This window comes from Penicillium psychrosexuale (assembly GCF_028828465.1).
Source record: "Penicillium psychrosexuale strain IBT 29551 chromosome Unknown utg000003l, whole genome shotgun sequence".
NCBI lineage: Eukaryota > Fungi > Ascomycota > Eurotiomycetes > Eurotiales > Aspergillaceae > Penicillium > Penicillium psychrosexuale.
Genome location: NW_026643188.1, coordinates 960,642 through 984,395, shown reverse-complemented (window position 1 = coordinate 984,395; position 23,754 = coordinate 960,642). Strand labels below are relative to the sequence as shown.

Sequence of the window (23,754 nt, the reverse complement as noted above, 5' to 3'; positions counted from 1 at the left end):
GAAGTCGCACGTGGTGCGTGGATTATGACCGGGGACATACATAGGCTGGAGAAGTGGGCTTTTTGGAAATCAATCACCAATTGTTACTCAATTGATTCTTCGAGGACATCCTCTCGTTGGATTCGCATGCCAAGTACACGAGCTAGTCTAATTGAATAGAACAACACGGTCATAGAAGGGAACCATACAACATACAAATAAAATCAAGAAAATATCAGCAACCCCCACCGGAGGAAATAATATTAGTGTTTTATTAGGGGAAAAAGCGTTTCAATTAAAAATATTCAGCGATAAACGAATCGCATGGTTTCCAGCCCAACTTAGTTCGTCGCTCCTGTATCCGGCAAGAACAAATAAAGCAAGAACAAGGGTGTGCGACCTATTTTAATATTATGTTTTGGAGATTGATATTCGCCCGAGTCGACGGTTTTTCTAGAGGCTAATGAGCCATACAGGTCTAGATGCGCAATTTCCCTCCCCCCAAAGGATGAGACCCCTGTCGGTAGCTCAATCGTGGAAATAATAGACATGTCGCGTATCACAATCATGGCTATCATCTCCCCGTGGTTATTTGCGCCGCGGTTGTTGAACTATTAAGCTATGGTAATCAATTGGTGTTTCATATTCATGAACATGTGAAAAAGCAAGCCACGTTAGCCTAGCAGAAAGGCGTTGAGCATAACGTTCTAGACATTGGTCTTTTCAGGGACCGTGTACATCATGCCTTTAATTTGCAATTAGGGATAGAGCCGTAATATAAATTATAGGCTCGGCGAATAAAAAAACCTGACAAAAAAAGGAATCAATATGAAGTAGATTGTATACAAACCACCTTGACCTTGATCCATAGATCATTATCCGTGCCACTTACCCGATTCAGCCGTCGGCATAGTTCCTAACTATAATCTTCAGGGGTGGCATAACAAATAACAAGATTTGGCTTTCTGTGAGTGTATAAATAACGTTGTACTCCTCCCTATATACGCAGTGATATTGGTATCACAGCTCATAACTGCACGGACGGCACACAAGCTCATTCACCGCCGACGCCTTAGCTATTTTCTGTGTTAATTGACGGAAGCCAAGCAAAGAGTTAATACATATTGTATGTATGGATTACAGGACAACGCAGTGGCCTAGCAGAACACAGTCCAGATAGAGGAACCCGCAGTCTTAGCGTGGAAGAGAGAAAAAAAAAAAGCCAACGGAAACTCTAATAGTCGGTTCATTTCCGGAAAATCTCGAACTAGCGCTGATAGGAAAGAGAATTTGGGAAATATGCACGTGTGAAACAGACTGAGCACATTTTCACCTGAGCAGATTCCAGGGCTTTCTCGATGAATTCAATTGTGCTACGGAGTACGGAGTACTACTCCGTATATTTACTCCGTAGTTCGACCAGGAAATTACTCCGTGGGGTTCCAAATAATTGCAATAGACGGTCCATGGATACATCCTAGTTTCACTCCACTGATTCAGCTACACCACCCGTGGACGGACGCGTGGACCGCCGGTCCCCCCCAAGGCTGTTTCGGAAGGGCATCTATCAGCCGTGGATCCACACCTCGGGTTATTCGGGTACGAAAGCCCCAAGCTCTTATGTGCCCATGGATGTGTTTCCCAGGGAGAACGAGCCAATAGCTTCTCGGGGTCTTGGGGTCTTGGGGTCTTGGGGTATGAATGTTCACCCCTCTACCTATATTTAACCCTTGCCCCAGGTCCCTTACAAAAATTACACGTGGCATCGTGCATGGACTTATAATATAGTTCCAGGGGGGAAATAACGGGGTTGTAAGGCGAAAGTATAGTGAAATTGACGCAAGTATAAATGACAAGAGTAAGCTAACTTAGGCAAAGAACACAAATGGCTAGAACGAGACCATAACATCCCTGCAAGGGGAGGGCTGTGTACTATATCTAATCTCTACTTCTTCAATCGGTACTTCCGAAGCAGAGATTGCGTGGTCTTCGCTCTATGTTAGGTGCCCCTAGTTCCATGGATGATGCCCTGTAGTATGGTTCAACAGATGGGAAAACCCGATTCCAATCCTTCATGTTTCCGTCCATCCTATCATGAAAAAGCACGGACTCGACCGGGGAGAAAATCCAACCCTTGTGTAAGCGGACCAGCCGAAGCTGCTCGAGGGAGAATTCCGTAGATAGTGATCGTACTGCAGGAACTATAGGAGTCCTCCATTCGATGCTCATTTACGACATAGGTACCTTAATCTCTCTCTACTCACTTGGTTGTTGTCATTTCACTTGTGGGCGGTTGTCTTTCCGCACTGTGTTAGGACACCCCCTTTTGCCCCTGGCCTAGGCATGGCGGAATGTGATGGAAGAGAGATCAACCACGTCGCACATGTGGCCCCTGGGGAGTTAGATTGAACGGATTGCATTACCTATCTGTGAGCGGTTGGGTCCGAACGTTGTTGGGAACCAGTCAGAGAAGTCGCAGAAAATATATCCGTTCCGCGTGCATGAGCATTCCAACAAGCATGTGATTTAGGGACCAATTGAAAATTGGTTGAGTACTTGTACAATACATTTTTTTCCAGCTCCCTGTCCATTAGAAGCAAAGAGCCCTCGGATCATACCAAGGCATTGAAGTGAACCATAGTTAGGGCAAACCCTCCAAACCGGGGAATTAAGGCCTAAAAAATCAGAAGGTTCACTCGTCTAAGTCTCATATATGAAACCCACCAGACTCCCAAACAAGGCACCAGACGCTAGCAAAGACAATAGGGAAAAAGAGATACAATGAAACGGGAAAACATGAACGCTTCCAAAGCCAATAATACAAAGTATCGGAGAACGCGTCGACCGCGAAGCAAAGTTTAAACCGGCACGGTTTGCCCCACAAATCCAAATCAAAGAAGCCGAATTTTATAAATTTGTCGATCATAGGCACGTAGAGAAGGGTTGAATGTTTTTCAGAAAGCCGCGTTTATCGGTGGAGGGTCGGCTCTCCCCGAATACATAGTTCCTGGATGGAGTCTTGCATGCCAAGGACCACGGACAGGAGGAAGCGGGATGGTAAACTTTGGAAAATGCCCTTGACCGAGTTTCAGAGGTGAAATTTTTATTTCGAGTACCCTGAGGCCCGAAGTATCGAATGATGGTAGGCAATCATCGAGCAGACGAGCAAAGTACACATTTGCCCACCACCACAATGAAACGGTCGTGTGGACTGTCTTTGCAAGTGCTATTGTCTTTTGTCCCCTCCATTTCGGTGCGGAGAAAGTGGGCGGCAGGATTGGAGCAAGTGGAATATATGTAAAAGTTTTTGAAAAAGTTGCACATTTCGATCCCATCGAGGGGGGTTTTGGTCTGTGGAACTGGCCAGCTGCGATGGAAGTATGACCGGGGGGATAGTCAATGGAATGAAAAGAATCAACACCGTGTAATAGATTGGACCGTGACGGATGAGATATCAATCTTCAAGGTGTAAGGAACTGGAAAAATATAGATGGAGGCTCGACTAGATATAAGAGTAACTAGTTTGCTTTGGAAAGTGGCATGGCAATAAATAAACAGGATAAAATAAAATAAAGTAAAAGGATAAAACGCCGAAAATTAAATAAAATTAAAGGAAAATCCAAGATATTCAAAAGAAATTTACTTTCGATCCCTAAAGGATGGGTAAAGATGCAGTATACAGTACTGAGTACTGCACGGCATTCTCTCCACCATCTCCACCCCCTAGAAAACCCTTGTCAAGAAAGCGGATCCTGCATAAAGAGAGGCTTTAACTTGTATGACTGTTGAGAGGAATTCTTCTAGCGTTTTTGCTTTGTTTTGGTTTCCTTTTAATATTCTGTTTAGGGGACTGTCAGGAAGCGAGAACGAACATCGCAAATATCGGGTAGATGGGAGATCGACACGGTTCCTCGCAGCCGTTGATGCTTCTTAAATTCACACGTGGCGCTAGTCGGGATCTTCATGCATGAGACAAATGTCTTCGGCAGTCTCTTAAATCTCGAGACCTTAAGCCAAATTGTCAAACACCTTGGCACTGCTTATTCTGGTTTTTTTTTTCTCTAGCCAGGGGCCAGGCGAACACGGAGGATTTCTCTTGTTGGGAGATAGTCTGGTGACGATAGTATAACATTGTGCAAGATTGGGCCTGTTGGAAAACCGGAGAAAGGACGAGTTGGGCAGTCGGAGCCGGTGATAGGCTCCGATAATTATTTTCTTTGTTGATTTCTTATCAAAAAGGGAGCTTTGCGTCTGAGCCTCTGTGCCACATGAGGATCGACGGGACTTACCCACCTTTGATAGTCATATAATGTTGCAAAGATGATTGTTCGACAATCAGACTATGAGTAATATACATGGAACAAAACACCTGAGGAATGCTATAAAGTGTTCTAGGCAGATTGACAAATCAGTGTCGCTCAGGGTAGTAGCGTTGATCGCAGCAAAAAGATCGGGGAGTTTATATAGAAAATGGCTTTCCGCCGCACTGTGACATCTATACGCTGGAATTAAAAAGTCAAAAGAAAAGGGGGATCGATACAAGGTTACTTGATGATCGAAGACTCAAGCCATGCCCTATAGATGAAACCTGATGCAATGGATACCTTTCATTTTAATCGCTTCCGAAGACTCGGAAGCCGATTATCAGGCAATCTGCATAGGCGATATTTGTCCGTGGCAAAATGTACCATTCACTCGGATCAAGATCAAGCCATCCCATCTGCAGGATTGCGCCGTTGTATCCATTCGTAGAGACAATCGCCTAACTGGGCAGCTGGTCTGGCGAACAGATGACTGTGAGGCCTCGGATTGGTAAACCCTAGTCTCAAAGTAGACGATGGTGCGACAATGCCCCAGTTGTAGGGTCGTGTGGAGACAAGAGGTCAGTCCACATACAGAGGAAGTCTAATTCAATAACAAGAGAAAGAGAAAGGAAAAAGGTGAATTGCCCAATACAAACCCCATCTAACCCCAACTTTGACTGTCTTTATCACATAAGTCCAACGGCTTGTGGAGACCGAAAAAGTAGATAAGATAGCTTGCAGTGTGCGGATAGTCCCAACGGTCCCTAGTCAACTTTCTAAATTGGGTTGGATGGTGTGTTATTGTGCCCTGACCCCTTAATGTATAATTGACATAACTAGCGTGGTAGTTCGGCTTGGGCCGAGTTCGGACCCGAGTCACATGAGATCTCTTCGACCTATTCCATTTTGGATCTAGCGTTTCCGATCTCTGAATGACTAAGCCAGGTTCCGCCCGCCACCCTAGCAACGACGCTAAACCTACAAAGGCGATTCCAATCCCGTGATCTTGAAAGCGAAAACTGAGACACTTCCCCTCGCATCAACGATTCACAGAGGGGTGATCCGACCTTCGACATTGGCTGTCAGCGGGTATCAGCCGATTTAAATAGTGCAGCTGGGGTGCAGAAAGAGCCACGCTGTTATTGGGGACCGAGGCACATACCGTCATCTCCTCCACCATCCCACCCCCGTCGTTGTGGAGACCGTCCACTCAACATTCGTGACCCGCCGCAACTGGAACTTCAACTGTTTGTTGTCGCACTACTCAATATCCTAGTGACCAGACATCATGGGGTTCGGTCAGTTCGACACGATATGCGAGAAGGCTCCCGTGCCTTTGTGCTCCTTGGTGGGCCCGGCGTCGACAATTTCCGGGTCAACTGGCATCATATCTAACTGCTATGCGCGGAATATCGAGGTTGCGAATACCATTATATTCGAGGGCGCCGCGTCCTTCATGCATATCATGGCGCTTAGCATGACAGTGATCATGATTTTGCACGTTCGATCCAAGTTTACTGCCGTCGGTTCGTCTGGCATCCTCCTCACTCACACTCGGCGCAAACTGGCTGACCTTTTCACTACAAATAGGCCGTAAAGAGATCGTCACCTTCTTCTACATCTACCTAGCTCTGACACTTTTCTCGCTTCTCATTGATGCAGGTGTCGTCCCTCCAGGGAGCGGCCCGTTCCCGTACTTCGTGGCTGTTCAAAACGGTTTGATATCCGCGCTATGCACCTGTCTTCTCGTCAACGGGTTCGTCGGCTTTCAGCTGTACGAAGACGGCACAGCCCTCTCCGTTTGGTTGATCCGAGTCCCCTCCGCAGCGATGTTCGCTCTTTCGTTTCTGATTTCGCTGGCGACTTTCAAGTCATGGGGTTCGATGGGTCCCAAGAATACCACTGGCTTGTTCGTGGTGCTTTACCTGCTGAACGCCATCTCCATCGCTGTGTATTTGACCATGCAATTGCTCCTAGTTGCGAACACATTGGATGACCGTTGGCCACTAGGCCATATCTCGTTCGGCGTGTTCGTCTTCATCATTGGCCAGGTTCTCTTGTATGCATTCAGTGACGTTATCTGCAACAACGTGCAGCATTACTTGGACGGCCTTTTCTTTGCTACATTCTGCAATCTCCTCGCAGTCATGATGGTCTACAAGGTAAGTTCACGTTTCACGCTTATGGCGTTGGTCTTGCTAACTTTCTTTAGTTTTGGGACTCGATTACCAAGGAGGATCTGGAATTCTCCGTCGGTGTCAAGCCGAACACTTGGGAGGTTAAGGAACTTCTATCCGAGGAAGAGCGCCGAGCTACGGTCTACCCCGACAATAACTCCGAGTATGCGGGCAGCCTGTACCACCATCGCTCTTCGACGTACGGTCATCATAATTATTGACCCTTCTTCCTTACCTCTTGTGTTTTTCTTTCTTGTTTTCATTGCCCCTTTTTCTTTCATTCAAGCGCTGTATATGTGACTATTGACTTCATGATATCTCATTTATATATTTTTTCGTGGCTATCCAAATGCTTCTACCATATCGGCGCGCTAGGGCATTGTTTCTAGCAAGGATATAAGTTACATCGTCATATACTAATTACATGGATGATTATCAATTATCGATAGGGGTGGAAATAAATGGAAGATATTTCCGCTTTTTGCTCTTCCGATCAAGTGTTGGCATAGAGAGGACTGTATGCAATTTACCACTAGTGATTGAAACAACATACGAGAAGCGAGAGTTCCATTTCGACCCAGCGCCAAGTTTGTTTGGAAGAAGTTGACGTCCATAACCCTTCAGTAAACCGTCTAGGGGTCAGACCCTCAGGGATAGGCTACATAACAAGAAGCTACAGACTAATGTGAATCGCAAGAGAAAACTTGGAAGTGTTACCGTGCATTATAATAATGCAAAACGGCCCGGGCAAATTCCCAACATCTCGGGGCCACGTCATACCAGTTCAAGGGTGTGATCGCTTCGGAGTAGACAGACAATCGTTCAGAGAGTGAAACAAGTAGGACACAGGACCAGCACTGCCATGTTCCCAAACGAAGAAAACGTCCACTGAGAAAACTTCGGGCATGACTGCTCAGAAAGTCGAAGCGGGGTGAATACGACCGCACCGCCTTGTTCTGGACTTTGCGCGACGATCAAGGCCCATTACGAGTTTTGCCTGTGGAGGTAAATCTCGATATGGTGATCGGATCTTTTGCATGTTATTCGCTGTGCGCTAGGGTGCAGTGCACGCGAAGTCTAAGTAAGTGGTATGCCGACCAGGGGAAGTCCGATAGGTACGGAGTAGAGTTCTTGTAGAACGTCTATGGTAACGAAAACTGGGGGATTTGTGGGTCGAATTAGAGTTTGCGATCTCAGATCTCAGATCTCAGTCAACGACAACAACGTCATCGCCATCCATGAAGTCCCCGTCTGTTTTGGTTTCTGTGCCCTCTGTTGCATGTGGTTGCTTGATATCGTCTTTCTTGGATGGTTCGGTGGACGAATCATACCAGCCTTTGTCTATCGACTTGACCAAGACCGCACACGCTTCCCTGAGCATTTCAAAAAATGCAGGATTCTCTTTGGACAGAAACATGGTAATATGTGCGTTTGTTTCGTCAGTAGCCTGGTCATTAACTGCCCTGGTCCACAAAAGTCCTGGACTTTGAGATCCCTCGCCACGTTCCACCTCTGCTGGCAATGAACAGAAGGTCCTGTTCCTCGACCTAATGATTTTCTGGCTGAAGGATGTTTTGTTTGCTGATGTTTTTTCCACTAGACTAGTCGCATTCTTTCCGAGGCATGTGTAGAAGTTCACACATCCGATGCCACGTTCCTCCTTGAGACTCGACAATCGCAGGAGACGCTCGTGCAATTCCGACGTGCGCGCGAGACAACCAACAAATTCGAGGTGCGATGATACCCATCCAAACCCGTCAGTGAGCTTCTGGCGTTGCGTATATAAGGCTGCGCCGCCAGCGGCAACAGCACCAGCCGCGCCAGCGAACATGGCATATTTACCCCATCGTTGCCAGGAAGGTGTCGCGGCGGCGTCGGGTGTGGAAGGCGACATTTTGGGGGACTCTTTCGGGGATGCATGGGTGGTCCCCTGGTTTGATGCATTGTTCCCACCGTAACCGAACAGACCTGCTACCTCGGAGAAGGTATTGTAGGCGGTTGCAGCAGTACGGTAGTGTCCTTCTGCGCCATACGACACCACTCCTGGCGCTATGCCCAAGAATGGGGTATCAAATGCAAGCACTCCTTGTATATGAGGGAACATGAAAGTACCCGGTTCCACGATAGATTCGATGCCATTTAACCCGGGCTGCGTATTTCGAGGAATTGGTTGTTCCGCTGCTAACAATAGGAGAACATCCGCTCCTACTATTCCTCCCATTGAGTGACCGATCAGAACGACATGGACCGAGGGATCAACGGTGGGTGATGCCGTATGGCTGGCTACTTCAAGATCAATCACAGTATCTTGTAACCTACACAGAAGAGATACCGTAGTAAGTAAAACCTGTATCTGTTCACAAGAGGAGCTGAACATAGTCTTACCAATCTCGCAATCTTGCCACGCACTCTTTCAAGTCACCTTTAGTCTCATACTTGGGGTAGACAGCAGTGGCGACCTCGACCGCAGGAAGTGCTCTGCTTGCGAAAACGCGCAAATACTCAGGGAACGTGCCAAAAGTATCATCGCCGCCCTAGAATTGGAGTTTATCAGTCAACGTAAGTTCTAGGTCAAAAAAACGAATCTTGTTGGGCTGAAATCTGTAATTCTTTGCGGGGACCAGGTCTTCAACAAGCAGGCATTTTGCATACCTTGAAACCGTGAATAAAGACGAGTAGTAAAGTCTTCCTCATTTTAAGATTCTCAGACAACCATGTTCATGAAATAGACATAGAGAGTTAGGGAGTAATTCAACCAAGCAGATGATGCCTGACTCGGTCTTCCTGACTAGTTAGTTAGTTAGGTCCACCTGTGGACTTTGATTTAAGTTACGTCATGATACGTAACCACGTGACCGGGTGTGATATATATACAAAGAAACCGGAATCATGGATTCAGAGTTCCAATTGTATGAATACCATGTGGTCTACTCTTGGCTGAGTGGTATTTACTTCTCCAAATTCAATTTGACATTCATTTGACATTCGAATTCTGCAAATTATATAACCCGAAAGACCACACAACCCCAAACGCTTACATTCCAACTCATAAACTCCAATTTGACTCGGATATCCCGGCATATTTATCTTTCTAACGCCATATTAAGACAGTGCTTTGAAGTCTCTGGCTGAACCTCACAGTAGACTCCAAGAATGATCGGCTCGATGCCGAATTTAGTACGACACGGCACATTCGGTGACATGACCAGATCGTAAGCTTTCCATGCCACTGTTGGTGTTTCCGATAGCATTGCAAGTTGCCGAAGGGGCGCAAGACTCCTGTGTATTCGTTGGTCGAACGGTTGTCCCAGGAGCGGTGCTAACAAGTCCCTTGGATACAGCAAAGCAGGAAGATCGGTCGTGGTTGAGGTTTTCGCCATAGAATTCATCAAGAATTGGGTGAAGCATAACAGTCTGCTTGTGAATTGTGACAACTGAATTTGTTGGGACCGACACCCAATTGTCTGCGTATAAAATTAGCATATGTTCATAGGCATAGAGAGAGAAAGGGTTCTCACGTCGTTCAAATGTGATGGGCTCACTAGCCACGAGGACAATATCAGCACCTTTATCGTGTCGCTCCATCTTGAAGTGTCCTTTCGTTTCACCTTCCTTCCACTTAGTACCAGAAGAGAAATACAAGCTGGCAGGCTCATCTGTTTTGCTGCTGATGTATCGAGTGCAAACAACAGTATGGCCATCGGTCACAGCAAAGTTCAACAAACTCCGAGTCTCCACTCCGGTGACATTATATTTCTTCGGAATTTCTTTGACCATTTCATTGATTCTGGCAATGGTCTTCATCAAGACACGACGTAGAAGAGCCTGCCCGAATCCCTCAGGGCCGGGGTCAGAGCTTGGATCTACTCCTTCTTTTTCAAGCAAGTCAAGGAAGAGGGCGAATGCCCACTCACTGTCGGTGCCACCTTTCACACCTAGGTACCACTTGTCGGCGAGTGAGCTTCCTAGCGTACGCTTGATGTAGCTCCACCCACCGATACCGCCATTGTGCATCCACATCAGGGACTGGTGCTGGAACGGGTGGCAATTGTTTTCGGCAAGAGAACCCTCGGTTGTTGCGCGTACATGTGCAAAAATCAGGTTTGAGCATGTTTTGGAAGCGAGTCGCTCTAGATTCTCACAATTCCAGGCCGGCAGTGTTGAAGTAAAGATGCAAGGTTCTGGTCCAAGCTTGGGATCTGTGTAGAAGCCCACACCAAACCCGTCACCGTTGACAGGACGGCGATTGTCCTTGATATTACATGTCAGTGTGTTGCGATATGCTGATTACGTGGGTACTTACCAGTCTCAGGCGTGAATCATATGATTGAGTAAGGATTGAATGACTTGGCTCGGTTATCAGCTTACTGAGACGGATCTCATTTCGCCCCTTGTATATCTAATCGAGATATTAGCTTCGGGCCCAATGCTTGGAGGGATGGACCTTACCAGGAATCGACACATGTTTGGCCTGGATTCAATGCGGTTGGAATGACACTGTATCAAATTCCACTTCCAAATTTACTAGTAGCTTCAAGGTGTAAGCCAAACTTGTATTCTGAACAATGCCGTACTCGTGTCAAAGGATGTATGAGGAGGGTCGGGGCGGAAGAGGAGTCACCGACTGTTGGGAACCGGTGAGATGCCCAAACGTCACCCGCGATCTTACAACCAAAAAATCAAGATATTTGAGCTTTATTTTTGCCAGAGATCACGAAGAGGGAAGATTGTTTTTATCAAAATCAACACAAAAGAGCAAAGTCACTTCCCTTGCACAGCACGTCATATTTCACGTGACGGTGGTATTACTGGAAGCTACGGGAAGCTACGCGGCTACTTGCGCAGGTCACGGGGACTGTAAGTTAGGCTTGATGTCACATGTGCAGTGATCCGGTAAGGCCATCACATTCATATTCATTTTCTATTGAATGATATTACAACAATAATGAGTGGGAGGATACTCTCCCATCGGCTAGGACCGCTCTTGCGGAACGGTCAACTAGCTCGCCATATCCATAATGCAGGCTCGAGGACCGGCGGCCTGCTACGCGCAGATGGTGGCGCTGCTCTCAGAGGACGAGCATGGCCAGTGGGTGCAAATGCCATCCACAATGTCCCTGCTGTTCGATCAATCTCATTTGCTCGAATGCTTCCGAAGCTTGCATTGAAGCTTTTCAGGATTCCGGCTATGTTCGGCGGTGCAACAATCGCGGGTCTAGCTTATTTTCAATACCAAGCAACTCGTATGTATCTCGTGTATGAAGCTCACTACAAGCAGAAGCTCAGGCTGATTCAATCTTACAGAGGCCGGTAACTATGTGATGGATGTCTTCAGGCAAGCCTCGGACACAGCGGGGAATACAGCTTCGACCTTGTTCCAAGGGCTGCAGGGCATGGCTGATCAGACACAACGCGGGTGGAATAAGACGACCGGCAACATCGAAATGCCTGACTGGCTGCAGAAGGTCCTACGTTTCGACGAGGAGTCCGAGTCGAGAAATGGTGACTCGTCTGGTGGTGGAGGCAAAGAGCCGAAACAAAGTCGGGCTGGTACTGCTGCCGCTGCCGCTGCTACTACTGCGGCATTTGGATACGCTCAATCGGGGGAGGAAGATTTGCGACCGGAGAGAGATGTTGCGGAGGATGACCAAATGATGCTGCTCACACGCAAAATGATCGAAATCCGGAATATTCTCCAGACCATCGGCCAGTCCGGCACGCTCACTCTTCCGTCGATCGTCGTGATTGGATCCCAATCGTCGGGCAAAAGTTCGGTTCTTGAGGCTATCGTCGGCCATGAGTTCTTGCCCAAGGGCTCGAACATGGTGACCCGGCGGCCAATCGAGCTCACATTGGTCAACACCCCTAACGCCCAGGCAGAATATGGTGAATTCCCGGCTCTGGGTCTCGGAAAGATCACGGATTTTTCTCAAGTTCAGCGCACACTCACAGACCTGAACCTTGCCGTTCCCGAAAAGGATTGTGTCACAGACGATCCCATTCAGCTTACGATATATTCTCCCAATGTTCCGGATCTGTCTTTGATCGACCTGCCGGGATATATTCAGGTTGCGGGCCGAGATCAGCCCCCAGAGCTCAAGCAAAAGATTGTTGATCTTTGCGATAGATACATTCAGCCACCAAATGTCATTTTGGCGATCTCGGCTGCCGACGTTGACTTAGCGAACTCGACAGCACTTCGAGCCAGTCGTCGAGTAGACCCTCGGGGTGAACGGACTATCGGTGTGATTACGAAGATGGACCTTGTCAGCCCCGAACGTGGCCACGATGTCCTTTCCGATAAAAAATACCCCCTCCGGCTAGGTTACGTGGGTGTTGTTACCAGGATTCCTCAGACAACAGCTCTCTTTTCTAGAGGCCCTGGAAACATTACTAGCGCCATTCTCAAAAATGAACATGCCTACTTCTCTGCGCATCAAAATGAATTCGGTCCCCACACTGACGTCTCAGTCGGTGTTTCGACATTACGGAAAACACTGATGCAGGTTCTTGAGCAGACCATGTCATCTAGCCTGTCTGGAACCAGAGACGCCATCAGCCAAGAGCTTGAAGAGACAACCTATGAGTTCAAGGTTCAATATAATGATCGGCCTTTGAGCGCGGAGTCCCACTTGGCTGAGAGCCTCGATGCTTTCAAGCACTCCTTCAAGGCATTCGCGGAAAGTTTCGGGCGACCGCAGGTTCGAGAGATGCTCAAGGCAGAGTTGGACCAGCGAGTCATGGACATTCTGGCACAGCGTTACTGGAACAAGCCAGTTGAGGACTTAGATCCTCCGCTGCTGGAATTAGATCCTCTCAAGGATCTTCCCAAAGCCGATGCTGAGTCCCTATATTGGCACCGGAAGCTTGATGCTTCTACTTCTTCATTAACAAAGCTTGGAATTGGTCGGTTGGCTACGACAGTTGTCGCCAATGCCCTCAACAATCATGTGGACTCGCTTTTAGCCTCCTCTACGTTCGCCTCCCACCCTGGTGCCCGCAAACAGATCACCGATGCATGCACCGGTATTTTGAATGACAAGTTTTTCAGCACCAGCGATCAAGTCGAAAATTGCATCAAGCCATATAAATTTGAGATTGAGATCGAAGATCCTGAATGGGCTAAAGGCAGAGATAACGCGGGCAAAGTTTTAAAGGAAGAGCTCAAATCGTGCGAGTCGGCCCTGAAGCATGTGGAAGACACGGTTGGAAAGCGAAAACTCCAAGACGTTGTCGCGTTTATCGACCGAGTGCGAAAGGGCGAAGTAGTACTAGAGGGCAACGGCGAAGGCGGTGCGGGTGGCTTCAGTGCTGCCTTGTTGGCGAGAGGTTGGTATTTCTCTCCTTCGTTTATTTACAGACACTGACATGTATTATCTAGGACGAGAAGGCCTCTTCCTCCGAGACCGAGCGGATCTTATCAAGATGAGACTTCTCGCTGTCCGGTCCAAGCAATGCGCAACACAGAAGAACAAGTACTATTGCCCAGAGGTGTTCCTAGATGTTGTGGCAGATAAACTTACATCCACGGCCGTGCTATTCCTCAACGTCGAGCTCCTATCTGAGTTCTACTATAATTTCCCGCGTGAGCTTGATTCAAGACTTGGACGACAACTTTCAGATGCCGAGGTCGAGCGGTTTGCCCGCGAGGATCCCCGCATCCGCCGTCACCTGGACATCATCCGCAAGAAGGAGCTGCTGGAGCTGGCTCTGCAGAAGATCGAAGGCATCCGACAGCTTGACGGCCGCGCTCGGAAATCAGATCGTGCGCCTCCTGGAAAGGAACCGCGGGGCCGTTGGAACCTTTTCTAGAAGATGTGATGTTTGGGCTTTTTGACTCTTCTCCCTTACTGCCTGTGCGAAACACTCTTTTTTCCTTCTCGATCTGGAGTTTCGATACCTCTGCTAGTGTTCTCATCGCTTTCTTTATCCTGTTTAGCCGTCCGTCTTCTTCCCTTATTCCTCTTGGGAGTATGTATCTCTAAATGCTTTGAAGTCAATGTATATATAGACCATTCATCGCAAGGTTGATAATCTATTCCTTTCTTCATTCTTGATCTGTAGAAATCCTAGCTACACTGGATGGAGTTTGGCCGGCAAGTACAAGACCTACATATGAATGTCTGAGGCTTCCTCCTAAAGAGTGGCATCGAGCTAACCCGATCATATTGTAAAGAGCCGCAAACGCGGCTGACCATTCTTATATATATCCATAATGTTGTGAAGCCCCGATGTCAAAACAAATGTGACTCAAAAAGGAATCAGTAATGTTCTTAATATTCCATAGTGGACTTCCGATCAGACATCCCACCATACTGCATTCGGCGCTGGGGACATTCAATAATTTCTAGACAAACACGTCGAATGCTCGTCTAGCAATCTCCGGCAATGTCGCCGGGCTAGGTAGACCGCCAAGAGAACCTTGACAACCAGTTCTCTCTGCGCCGGTGGGAAATTTCATTGGAATTGTACGGTCGGTGGACTTGATATGAAGATGCTTTACAACCTAGTTGTCAAATCCTCGGACGAGGCGGCAGCTTTCTATACTGGGGATATATTGGAGCCATCCCAACCTGAACATGTGGTCTATCAGATGTATTCCGGATATTCAGGTGGACAGGGAATCCTACTACCTCAAAGGGATGATGTCGGCAAATGCGCAGACGGATATCATTCTTGAGACGCGTAACTCGCCATATCTTGAAGCTCATCTTTGGCTGCAATTCGGTGAGGATACTTGGGCGTGGGACTTGGTATGAGGACTTCAATCGCCGATGGGAGATGTCAATCTTGAATGGGGTTATGGGTTGAGAAAACACAAGGAGGCGCGAAGCTGGGAAGTGCGCGTGCAGAGTAAGAAAGTACAGAACGGGGACGGATACCCTCCTCCGGGTGACGATGAGCAGGATCTGTGATGTTGACCAGCAGAATAAAAGAAATTTCGTTCAGCGAGCGAGGTGGAATCCAAGCACGCAGTGTGATACCACACTGTGCAAGGAAGAAAGATAATGCACAGATGGAAATGACAGGTTTGATACAAGAACCCCAGACCCAGTCTATATATTCCTATAGCGTACAGTACAGTCTGAAAAGAAACCCAAAGTGAAACAAAGAAGATGCGAATTAATGCTTTTGTCTCTGGGCGGAACCAATCGCAGCACCAACAGTGAGTCATGAGAAAAAAACGGGAAATGAATATGTTTATCACGGTCACAGGTGCAAAGAGAAATAAAGAGAAGGATGGTTGGGGATGGCATAAGGGGGGCGTAGCGGGACACATTACACAGTCAATGTGTCAGGGAAGGCATTGAATATCCAAAAGGAAAATGCAGTGGGGTTGGCAAGATTACAGAAGGTCATCAGAACCGGGTGGATATGTTTACTCCCGCGAGACATCACGACCAAAGAGACGAGCCTTGACCCAGTCGAGGCAGACAAGGACACGGTTGCGAGCTAGATTATATGTTAATGATGACTTTCAATCAGTGTTGGAAGAGCTTAGAACTTACTGCTGAAGCACATGCTCAGGTAGGCACTGCGCCAGAACAGGTAGGTCATAGTACCACCGCTGGCGATGTTGCCGCTCAGCCAGCTGATATCGGCCACGGCACGCTCCTTACCGATGTAGGCCAAGGAGCCCTGGTGCGAGTATTGGAAGGGACCGATCTGCTTGTTGCGGCGGAGCTGCTTCTGGCGCTCACGGATCTCGTCAAAAATCAGGTTGCGCTCCTCGTCGCCCTTGGCGTGGGACTGGCGCTCTGACAGGGTCTCCAACTCCTGCTGGAGAGCCTCAGTCTTGGCCATGGTGTTGAAGAGGCGGCCCAAGAAGGCACCTTCCTGGCCGGCAACCTGGGCGGTCGGGGCGTAGTTGGCAATGGCGCAGTCGCCGACGGCCCAGACGTTGTCGGTACCGTTCACGACGAGGTATTCGTTGACAGCGAGACCGCGACGGGACTCGGCCTGAGCAGGGATCTGGGACATGAGGTCGCGGACGACGCTGCGGATAGCGTTACCGGTGGCCCAAACGAGAAGACCGTAAGGGATAGTCTCAAGTTCCTTGGTACCGTCGGGCCTGGTCACCTCGGCCTGGATGTACTTGTCGGTAACCTGCTTCACCATGGTCTTGGTGCGGATGGAGATCTCCTCCTCCTTGAAGGTGGATTCGGTATAGTCAATCAGTTGCTTTGAGAACATGGGCAGAACATTGGGTAGAGCCTCGACGAGAGTGACGTGGAAGTTGTCCTTGATTTCGGGAATCCACTTCCTCAAGTCATCGTTGAAGAAGTCCTGGAGTTCACCGGCGAATTCAACACCAGTGGGGCCACCGCCCACCACAACCATGTGCAGCAGACGCTTGACCTCGTCCTCGGTCTGATCCTTGAAACAGGCAGTCTCGATACAGTCCATAATACGCTTACGAATTTTTTGGGCATCACCAACTTCCTTCAGGAAGCAGGAGTTCTCACGAACACCGGGAATACCTATAAGTTACAATATTAGTCCAAAATGCATCGTTTCAGATGCGAGAGTGAATCCTACCGAAAGTCGCGTTCTCGGCGCCAACACCGATCACAAGCATGTCGAAGGGAACTTCGGTGTGCGAGATATCACCCTTAACTTCCGAATCATCACTGATATACACAATCCGCTTCTCGTAGTCGATCTTGGTTGCCTCGGCCTCGTAGAACTGAACACTGGCCTTCTTGTGGCGCAGGATATTTCGGATAGGCTCCATGATCGAGCGGTGCTCAATCAAACCGGTGGTACACGAGGGTAGCAAGGGAGTGAAGAGGAAGTAATTACGGGGAGAGACGACGATAACATTGTAGTTCTCGGTGTCAAGCTTCTTCAGGAGGGAAACGGAGCCCCAGCCAGTTCCTGAACGAGCACAGTCGCGTTAGCGACACGTCGGCTGTAGGGGTACAATCGCGACCGATACATACCAAGAATGACCAGAGTCTTCTTTGATGGGTCAGGCGGGGCCTGGTCCGGGGGTTGACGGAGGTCGAAGATGCTGTATGCGACAGCACCGGTTAGACCGATGGCGGAGAGCCAGGTCAACCGCCAGGCCCAACGCAGAGCTCTGAAACGCTTCTTAGGCTTCGGGGCGGGTGAAGGGGTAGGCTTCGAGGCAGCATCGGCGTAGCCACGACGAGTGATGCGCGACACAGACTGGGAAAGTTTGGTCGACCGCATCGGCTTTGCGCGAAGGGCCAGCTGCGTCGACATCGATCTGCGCGTCATGGACGACAGCTGCATGGACGGAGCCATCTTGCGAATTGCTAGCGTGCTGCCAGCCATTGTGAAAGGGCGCACCAAATGTAGTAAAGGAAATACAAATAGGATGAAAATCAAGGGTGACACAATAATTTAAGAAGGGAAGAAAAAAAGCTTTGATAAGCTCCATTGTTGGGCTGCTGCTTTAGGCGAATCGGTGTAGCCGGACCAAAGGGGATAGCCGTGTACCTGGTACTTCCCTTATTGCGTGCTTCCTGCAGTAAACAGAGGTACTGGGTACATTTTCCTCTTTTTTTTTCTGCCAATGCGATGATTCACCTGCTATTTACGGGGATAGTTAGGCTGCTCTAAGATCTAAGCTCATAACGTCCATTGAAACTTGTACTTATTTACTGTCCAAGCTCGAATAACCGCCTAAACCTCCCTAAAAAGGACAAGAAATACTAAAATTGGAGAACTGAGGGGACAAGCAGTTTCCCGGTGAGGAGAAAATTAACCGGCGATCTTCAAACTCGGTCGGTCGGGGTCTCCTTTGGGGTAAAATTATGCTACGACTTTGGCTTCCACGCTCTTTCTCAAGGTCGAATTGATGATATTCGAATTGATCCCTCACCTTGCTGAACGATATTCCCCTTTCCTCCCCCCCCCCCCCAATTCCCAAGGCCTACGACATTCTCCGACACTCAACCGGTATTACCCGCATACCGACGGACTCTCTTATACGCACGTCTATGTTCCACATAAATATGCTATTCTCTAACGTTTCCCGCGCTAAAGCTATATTTGACAAAATCCGGGGAAGTTCGAAGCTCCACTTTCATAACTGGCCCGGTTTCTCCCATCTATAGCCTTACAAATCCCGATGGTCTGGCTATCTACCTAGTTACTCCGTGCATGTCGTAGGAAACGTCGGCCCGGATCGGCCTATCATTGTCTCTGGGAGCTTAATCGCACGTCTGATGTGATCAATCGGCAGCGCTCCCGGTCTTTCTCGTGTCAGTCGGAGTTCTTGTTGGGTGTCCGACACATTTTCGCCCTCTATTACCCGCTGATTGTGGAGACTTGATACCCGCTCCGATATGACGCATCATAGAAGAAAACCTGCTAGGAGTAGAGGTCTCAGCGCTTCAGATGCAAGTATAAGTAAAACCAAGAAAAAAGTTGGATATCTGCAAACCGATGTGATATAAACCTAAGAAATTTCTTTTCATTGGCCTATCCAATATTGCATAAATAATATTCTCGTTTATGCTCATATCACCGAAAGGGCGAGGGTCGTCCATTGATTCTGTGGCATATCAAATGCAGCCATATGACTTCGGCTTCCTAGAGCGTCAAAAAAAATTACGTATAAGCTAGGATATCAACCGAGACATCATGATCCGATGTGACAGACACTCGGACATTAGGAGCAATGCTAAATTTGCGACTAGAACAAGTCAATATCATATCCAATTGCAAAGAGCATGATATATAATCCAACGAGGACCCCAGGCTCTCTTATATAACACGAAGATAAGCAGTCTATGACCAAACTAGAAAGAAGAACAACACATCCAATCCCACTGCATTACAACCCGTAATAGCAGGGCCTAGATACCATTTTACATGTATCTACGAGTGATAGCCCGGACGAATTTCAAACATAACGGCCTTAGCAAATGTCCGCCTATCCGCCCACAGAGTATGCAAGTAAGCAGTGCTGGGAGCCTGCAACTGGCGAGTCTGTCTATTGAGTAGGCCGAACCCCTGCTTGACAAGTGTACAAGTGTGCTATCATGCGGGTATGAGCATAATATCACCCTTCAGCTAGTTATTTGCCCCGCCTACGCGGCCATCTGAATCGCATCTGGGTTAGTTTAGTATATCGGGGTCTCCGTGTCGGACGAGGTATCATATCTTCATTGGAGGTACGGCTATGCAAGATGCGGCCTAGATTGGTGTGGTATCGAATATCTTGAGCTGTACTTCCTTTTGTTCCATTGGCTCTGTCTGGTTGGGTTTGACATCGCTTATGCTTCGGGTTTCGTTTGTTTGTGTTACGGGGAAATGTACATATAGCCGCACTGCGAGGTGAAATGTGGCCAGTCGCTTCATGAGATAGTTCGGATCCGGGAAAGACGAGGTTCCATTATGGCCATGACGAGGCCGAATCATGATGTAGGAGGTGCTGCTGTGGCTTCGTGTCTGCATCTCCGAGCAAAACCTGTCATGTAGAGTGCGGTATTATTCCGTTGGGAGTTCGCCTTGTCTGTTGGATTTTTTTCTGCCTTGGTTGGTTCGCTGAGTGTATTGGATGCACTTAGTTGATGGCGTATTGCTTCATGTCTTGAGTCTGTACACACAGAGCCTTCGAGTTTGAAAAAGCAAGGCATCAGATTAGAATGTCAATGAGATCAGGGTGATATCAACGGGTATGATGAATTATTCCCTTTCACAGATCAGTGGTCTGAAATGTCTGATAAGAGGATAGGGAGTAGATAGACCATTGCTCGAATTACCAAAAAAGACAAGACAGACTCTCAATAATGGCCATGTCATCCGCTTCGAAAATGCTTACCTATGAAGCCTCTCTCTTGCTTGATTCTTCTCGAGTGAAATGTTGTGGCATTATGATTTAACAATAACGCAGGAGATATCAGGTCATAATCGGACACCGCAATTAGTCGCCTTGGAGGAATCGGTTTACGTGATGCAAATAAAGAGACATGCATATTCAAAGGCGAATGCATCGGTTAGTCCGGGGTTAATCAGACTCCTTGAATTTTCGAAGCAAGGCTAGACCGATATTCAACTTGCATGAGTATAGTCGGCATGCATTATTTAGTTGGCATATTGTGTTCGGAATCCTAAATCAGAAACGAAGAATCAACCGCATGCCATGGTGCATCCCATCCAGGTCAGTCGATTCCGATCCAGGCAAACGAAAAGAAACCCAAGGCAAAACTGTGAGCAGTCTGTCACCCGCAACGCACAACCAGTAACCCACTAATGTCAAAGAAATGATCAGACCAGTAAACCCCTGGTCGGTTTCAGAAATAGCACGATTGAATAAACCCGTCAGCCCGAATATTTCGACGGCCAACAAAGAAACCTTGGAAGTTGATCGACCTCAACCCGCGATTGCCAAAGAGAAGAAAAGATTGAAAAGAACACGAAGGATGAGAGGGCGGTTACGCCAAAAGCACAAACCCGCCACTGGCCTGTGTTCCCTGGTCATAGCTATGACCATGTCTGCCCCGGAGACCTTGAAATGACCAAGACGTCGTCAGCCACCAACTCCGAGAGGTCAAAGATTTAGGTCTAAGCGATATAGATCTGGAGATGCAATTGAGTGATGATGATTGAATCCAAACGCGATTGAGTCTAGGTCATTAGGTCTGTTATCTCGAAAGAAGATGATTCGATCTGTGAGATGTCGATGACTGTGACATATGTGCTGTTCACCCACGGGTGCTGTGCAGGCGAAGGTAGTCCGCTGATCCACATCAAATCGAAAAGTGACAATGTGAAGTTTCCCGAGATTGGAGGGTTTCTTTTGCCGTATATCCGTGCTTTTTTTTCTCCTTTGAATTTCATACTGGCACTGGTATTATTGCATATTTGCATTTCGCATATACAATGTACAAGAGAGTACGGAGTACAGTGCTACTGGCTGCAGATTGGAAACATGCCCAGCTCGCCTCGGGACTGTACCTGGCATTGCAACACGTCTTGGACCGGGGAAGAGGAGTTATTTCCCATAGGACAGCTTTACTACACTGTTATTTATTTTGGTTTATCTTCAAATAAAAAAAGAGCAAAAAAGCGAAAAGAAGTGGCTCCCGGATGAGACGGAATATGTGATCTTGTGTACACTTTGTACTATGGTACTCGGTAGCAAGAAAGGGTGCAAGTCAGAATGTGTATGGAGTACGCGTTGACTGCTCCACCATTCAAAGCTAAGTAAAATGTTAAGGCAGAAGAATTTATTTCCTGGCATCGGATGCCGGTGCAGTGCGTTCCGACTGGGATCGTCGAGTTGTGACTTGATATTATCGCTCTAGACTCCCAAGCCCCATGTGTCTTGCATTATTAAGCCTGGAAAACTAATCTTAGACGTTGAAAGCGACTGAGACAAAGGCTGCGTAATACGTCCTCCCCCACAGTTTGTGTGCCGAGTATATTATATGGATGCGAATCTGACTACATAGTATGTTGCAGTCTAGACCATATCAGAGAACACATAACCTCAGTTTCTACTCCGTACACCGTCACCGCATTGATCGTTGATCACCTATGAGCCACCCGAGCGGGGGCAAAAAGAGTATCGATTAGCCAAGGCTCCATTGAGGGAGTATATTCTCGAATCCGCCAAAGTCAAATCACGGGCGGAAGCAGAGTCTTTGAAAAAGGCAAGGTTCAAGATCCTGTTAGTACCCTGTTAGTCTCGGAATCAGCACTTTGCTTGGTGCTCGGGGCGCTTTGCACAATCCAGACAAATTGTGAGATAAGTCTTGGTCAAGCACAAAGTCAAAAAGCTAAAAAAAGAACCGGTCGATTATTATTGCCCCTCAACTTGCTATGTCTTCGAAACTTTGCGAGCATGTGGGCTGTGTGGATTGTGTGGGCTCGCCCCCTCTATGGAGTATCTGATTCTCTGGCGTTTGGCCCCTGTGCGCGGGGTGCTGAAGCACAGAGTCTCGAATCCGAGATCAGCCTCAAAAAAAAACATCAACTGATAGTTCGAGATGACCCCGTTCTGTCACACGGCCGTGCCCGAGCTCATTTGCATTTGCATTTGCCCTTGTCTTTGCCCTTGTCTTTGCCCTTGACAAATTGTGCACTTCCGGGGGTCGAGGTCGGGTTGCGGCGGTCTGTCGGTGACTACTCGGAAGAGACTAAAGGGAAGAGGCAACCCTCTGGGGTGGCGTGCAGGGTCAATGGGTGTGATCATCGTAAGACTGCAGCGCTAGAATTATCCATGGATATGGGTGCCAAGTACTCCGTAGTCACCCACAGAACAACTTCAGGATATACATACTGTATATCACATCCAATATACCCCGTATAGAACGTTGTACTGCGGATGCCGACGTCATATAGAAACCATCTAGGTAATATTAACGTTTTACTCGTAGCGACAATCTATACACTATGGGTCCCGACCGGATCTGTAATTTCGAGTCTCCAATTAATTCCACCAACTTCCACCCCGGTTGTTGGGTCTAGTAAGGATTACTCTAAGAGTTTAAAGATGTTTGCATGCCGTGTCCTTCATCCCGGGAGTGGGTCAAATGACGCCAGGAAGAGAAGATTAATTGCAGCAGCCTTATGCTATTGAAATCGAAAACAGAATGTATACGAAGCAGGCCTCGAGCGCATCAAATTGATAATCCGCGACATAGATAATTGTAACCCGCGTATTACAAGGTTACGAGAGCGGAGAAAATCCCAGATAGTGTATGCACCGATAGAGAAACCAGAATACTACATGTGTGGTTATGTGATATCGAGGCATTGATCTTGGGTTCCTATCCTATTTAATATTTCCGTTGCCCTCAGTACTTTAGGAACCCGCAAGGATGGGAAACATGCAAGGAGCCGTGCTAGGTAAGAGGCACAGCAAGGTGGTTGAACACGGCGTTGAGATCCTGAGTGTTCTCACAAAGTGTAGGGGGGGTTTTTCGGCTTTGCGACTGACGCATAAGATAGGTTACTTGGAAGAAAAAAGGAAATTAAATGCCACAATATTGCAAGCAATTTAAAATTCCAGAGGAAGTTGATGCCGGGCGCAGAGGGCTTGTACCGGAATCCAAGCCCCGCCGTGTAATGATGAAGGAAGGTGTCAGGGTTAATGCGTAATTAATAGAGCCAACACATCCTAGTTGTGATAGTCGAGACTGAGTACGGAGTAAGCCGGTTATCTGTTGATTGAATGGATTATCATTATACTATAGAAGTTACTCCTTGCGGAGTAGGGAGTATACGATATAGGAGCAACAACGTAAAGGGATCGGCTTCAGCTTTGCGAGGTTAGATCAGCCACTAGACATCCCAACCATTATTACTCCGTA

The 23,754-nt window shown here is 47.8% G+C and overlaps 6 protein-coding genes across 6 annotated transcripts; 3 read left to right on the top strand and 3 right to left on the bottom strand.

The window, feature by feature from the left end:
* Positions 1-5,571: 5,571 nt before the first annotated feature.
* N7518_004285 (chitin synthase export chaperone) lies at positions 5,572-6,681 on the top strand (the record flags this gene model as incomplete). Its single annotated transcript, XM_057185212.1, has 3 exons — positions 5,572-5,809; positions 5,874-6,445; positions 6,496-6,681. The coding sequence occupies 3 exons, from the start codon at positions 5,572-5,574 to the stop codon at positions 6,679-6,681; spliced, it is 996 nt and encodes a 331-aa protein (XP_057041982.1).
* Positions 6,682-7,667: 986 nt separating this feature from the next.
* Positions 7,668-9,154, bottom strand: N7518_004284 (esterase/lipase family protein; the record flags this gene model as incomplete). The annotated part of the gene is made up of 3 exons (XM_057185211.1): positions 7,668-8,775; positions 8,846-8,994; positions 9,113-9,154. 3 exons carry the CDS (start codon positions 9,152-9,154, stop codon positions 7,668-7,670), a joined length of 1,299 nt encoding a protein of 432 aa, XP_057041981.1.
* Positions 9,155-9,634: 480 nt separating this feature from the next.
* On the bottom strand, positions 9,635-10,924 carry N7518_004283 (glutamine amidotransferase subunit DUG3; the record flags this gene model as incomplete). Its single annotated transcript, XM_057185210.1, has 4 exons — positions 9,635-9,924; positions 9,979-10,711; positions 10,764-10,859; positions 10,910-10,924. 4 exons carry the CDS (start codon positions 10,922-10,924, stop codon positions 9,635-9,637), a joined length of 1,134 nt encoding a protein of 377 aa, XP_057041980.1.
* A 481-nt stretch (positions 10,925-11,405) lies between these two features.
* N7518_004282 (dynamin-related GTPase MGM1) lies at positions 11,406-14,272 on the top strand (the record flags this gene model as incomplete). Its single annotated transcript, XM_057185209.1, has 3 exons — positions 11,406-11,703; positions 11,765-13,789; positions 13,842-14,272. The coding sequence occupies 3 exons, from the start codon at positions 11,406-11,408 to the stop codon at positions 14,270-14,272; spliced, it is 2,754 nt and encodes a 917-aa protein (XP_057041979.1).
* Positions 14,273-15,039: 767 nt separating this feature from the next.
* Positions 15,040-15,375, top strand: N7518_004281 (uncharacterized protein; the record flags this gene model as incomplete). Its single annotated transcript, XM_057185208.1, has 2 exons — positions 15,040-15,187; positions 15,221-15,375. 2 exons carry the CDS (start codon positions 15,040-15,042, stop codon positions 15,373-15,375), a joined length of 303 nt encoding a protein of 100 aa, XP_057041978.1.
* Positions 15,376-15,819: 444 nt separating this feature from the next.
* N7518_004280 (uncharacterized protein) lies at positions 15,820-17,761 on the bottom strand (the record flags this gene model as incomplete). Its single annotated transcript, XM_057185207.1, has 4 exons — positions 15,820-15,913; positions 15,970-16,941; positions 17,000-17,338; positions 17,404-17,761. The coding sequence occupies 4 exons, from the start codon at positions 17,759-17,761 to the stop codon at positions 15,840-15,842; spliced, it is 1,743 nt and encodes a 580-aa protein (XP_057041977.1). The 3' UTR covers positions 15,820-15,839.
* Positions 17,762-23,754: the final 5,993 nt, after the last annotated feature.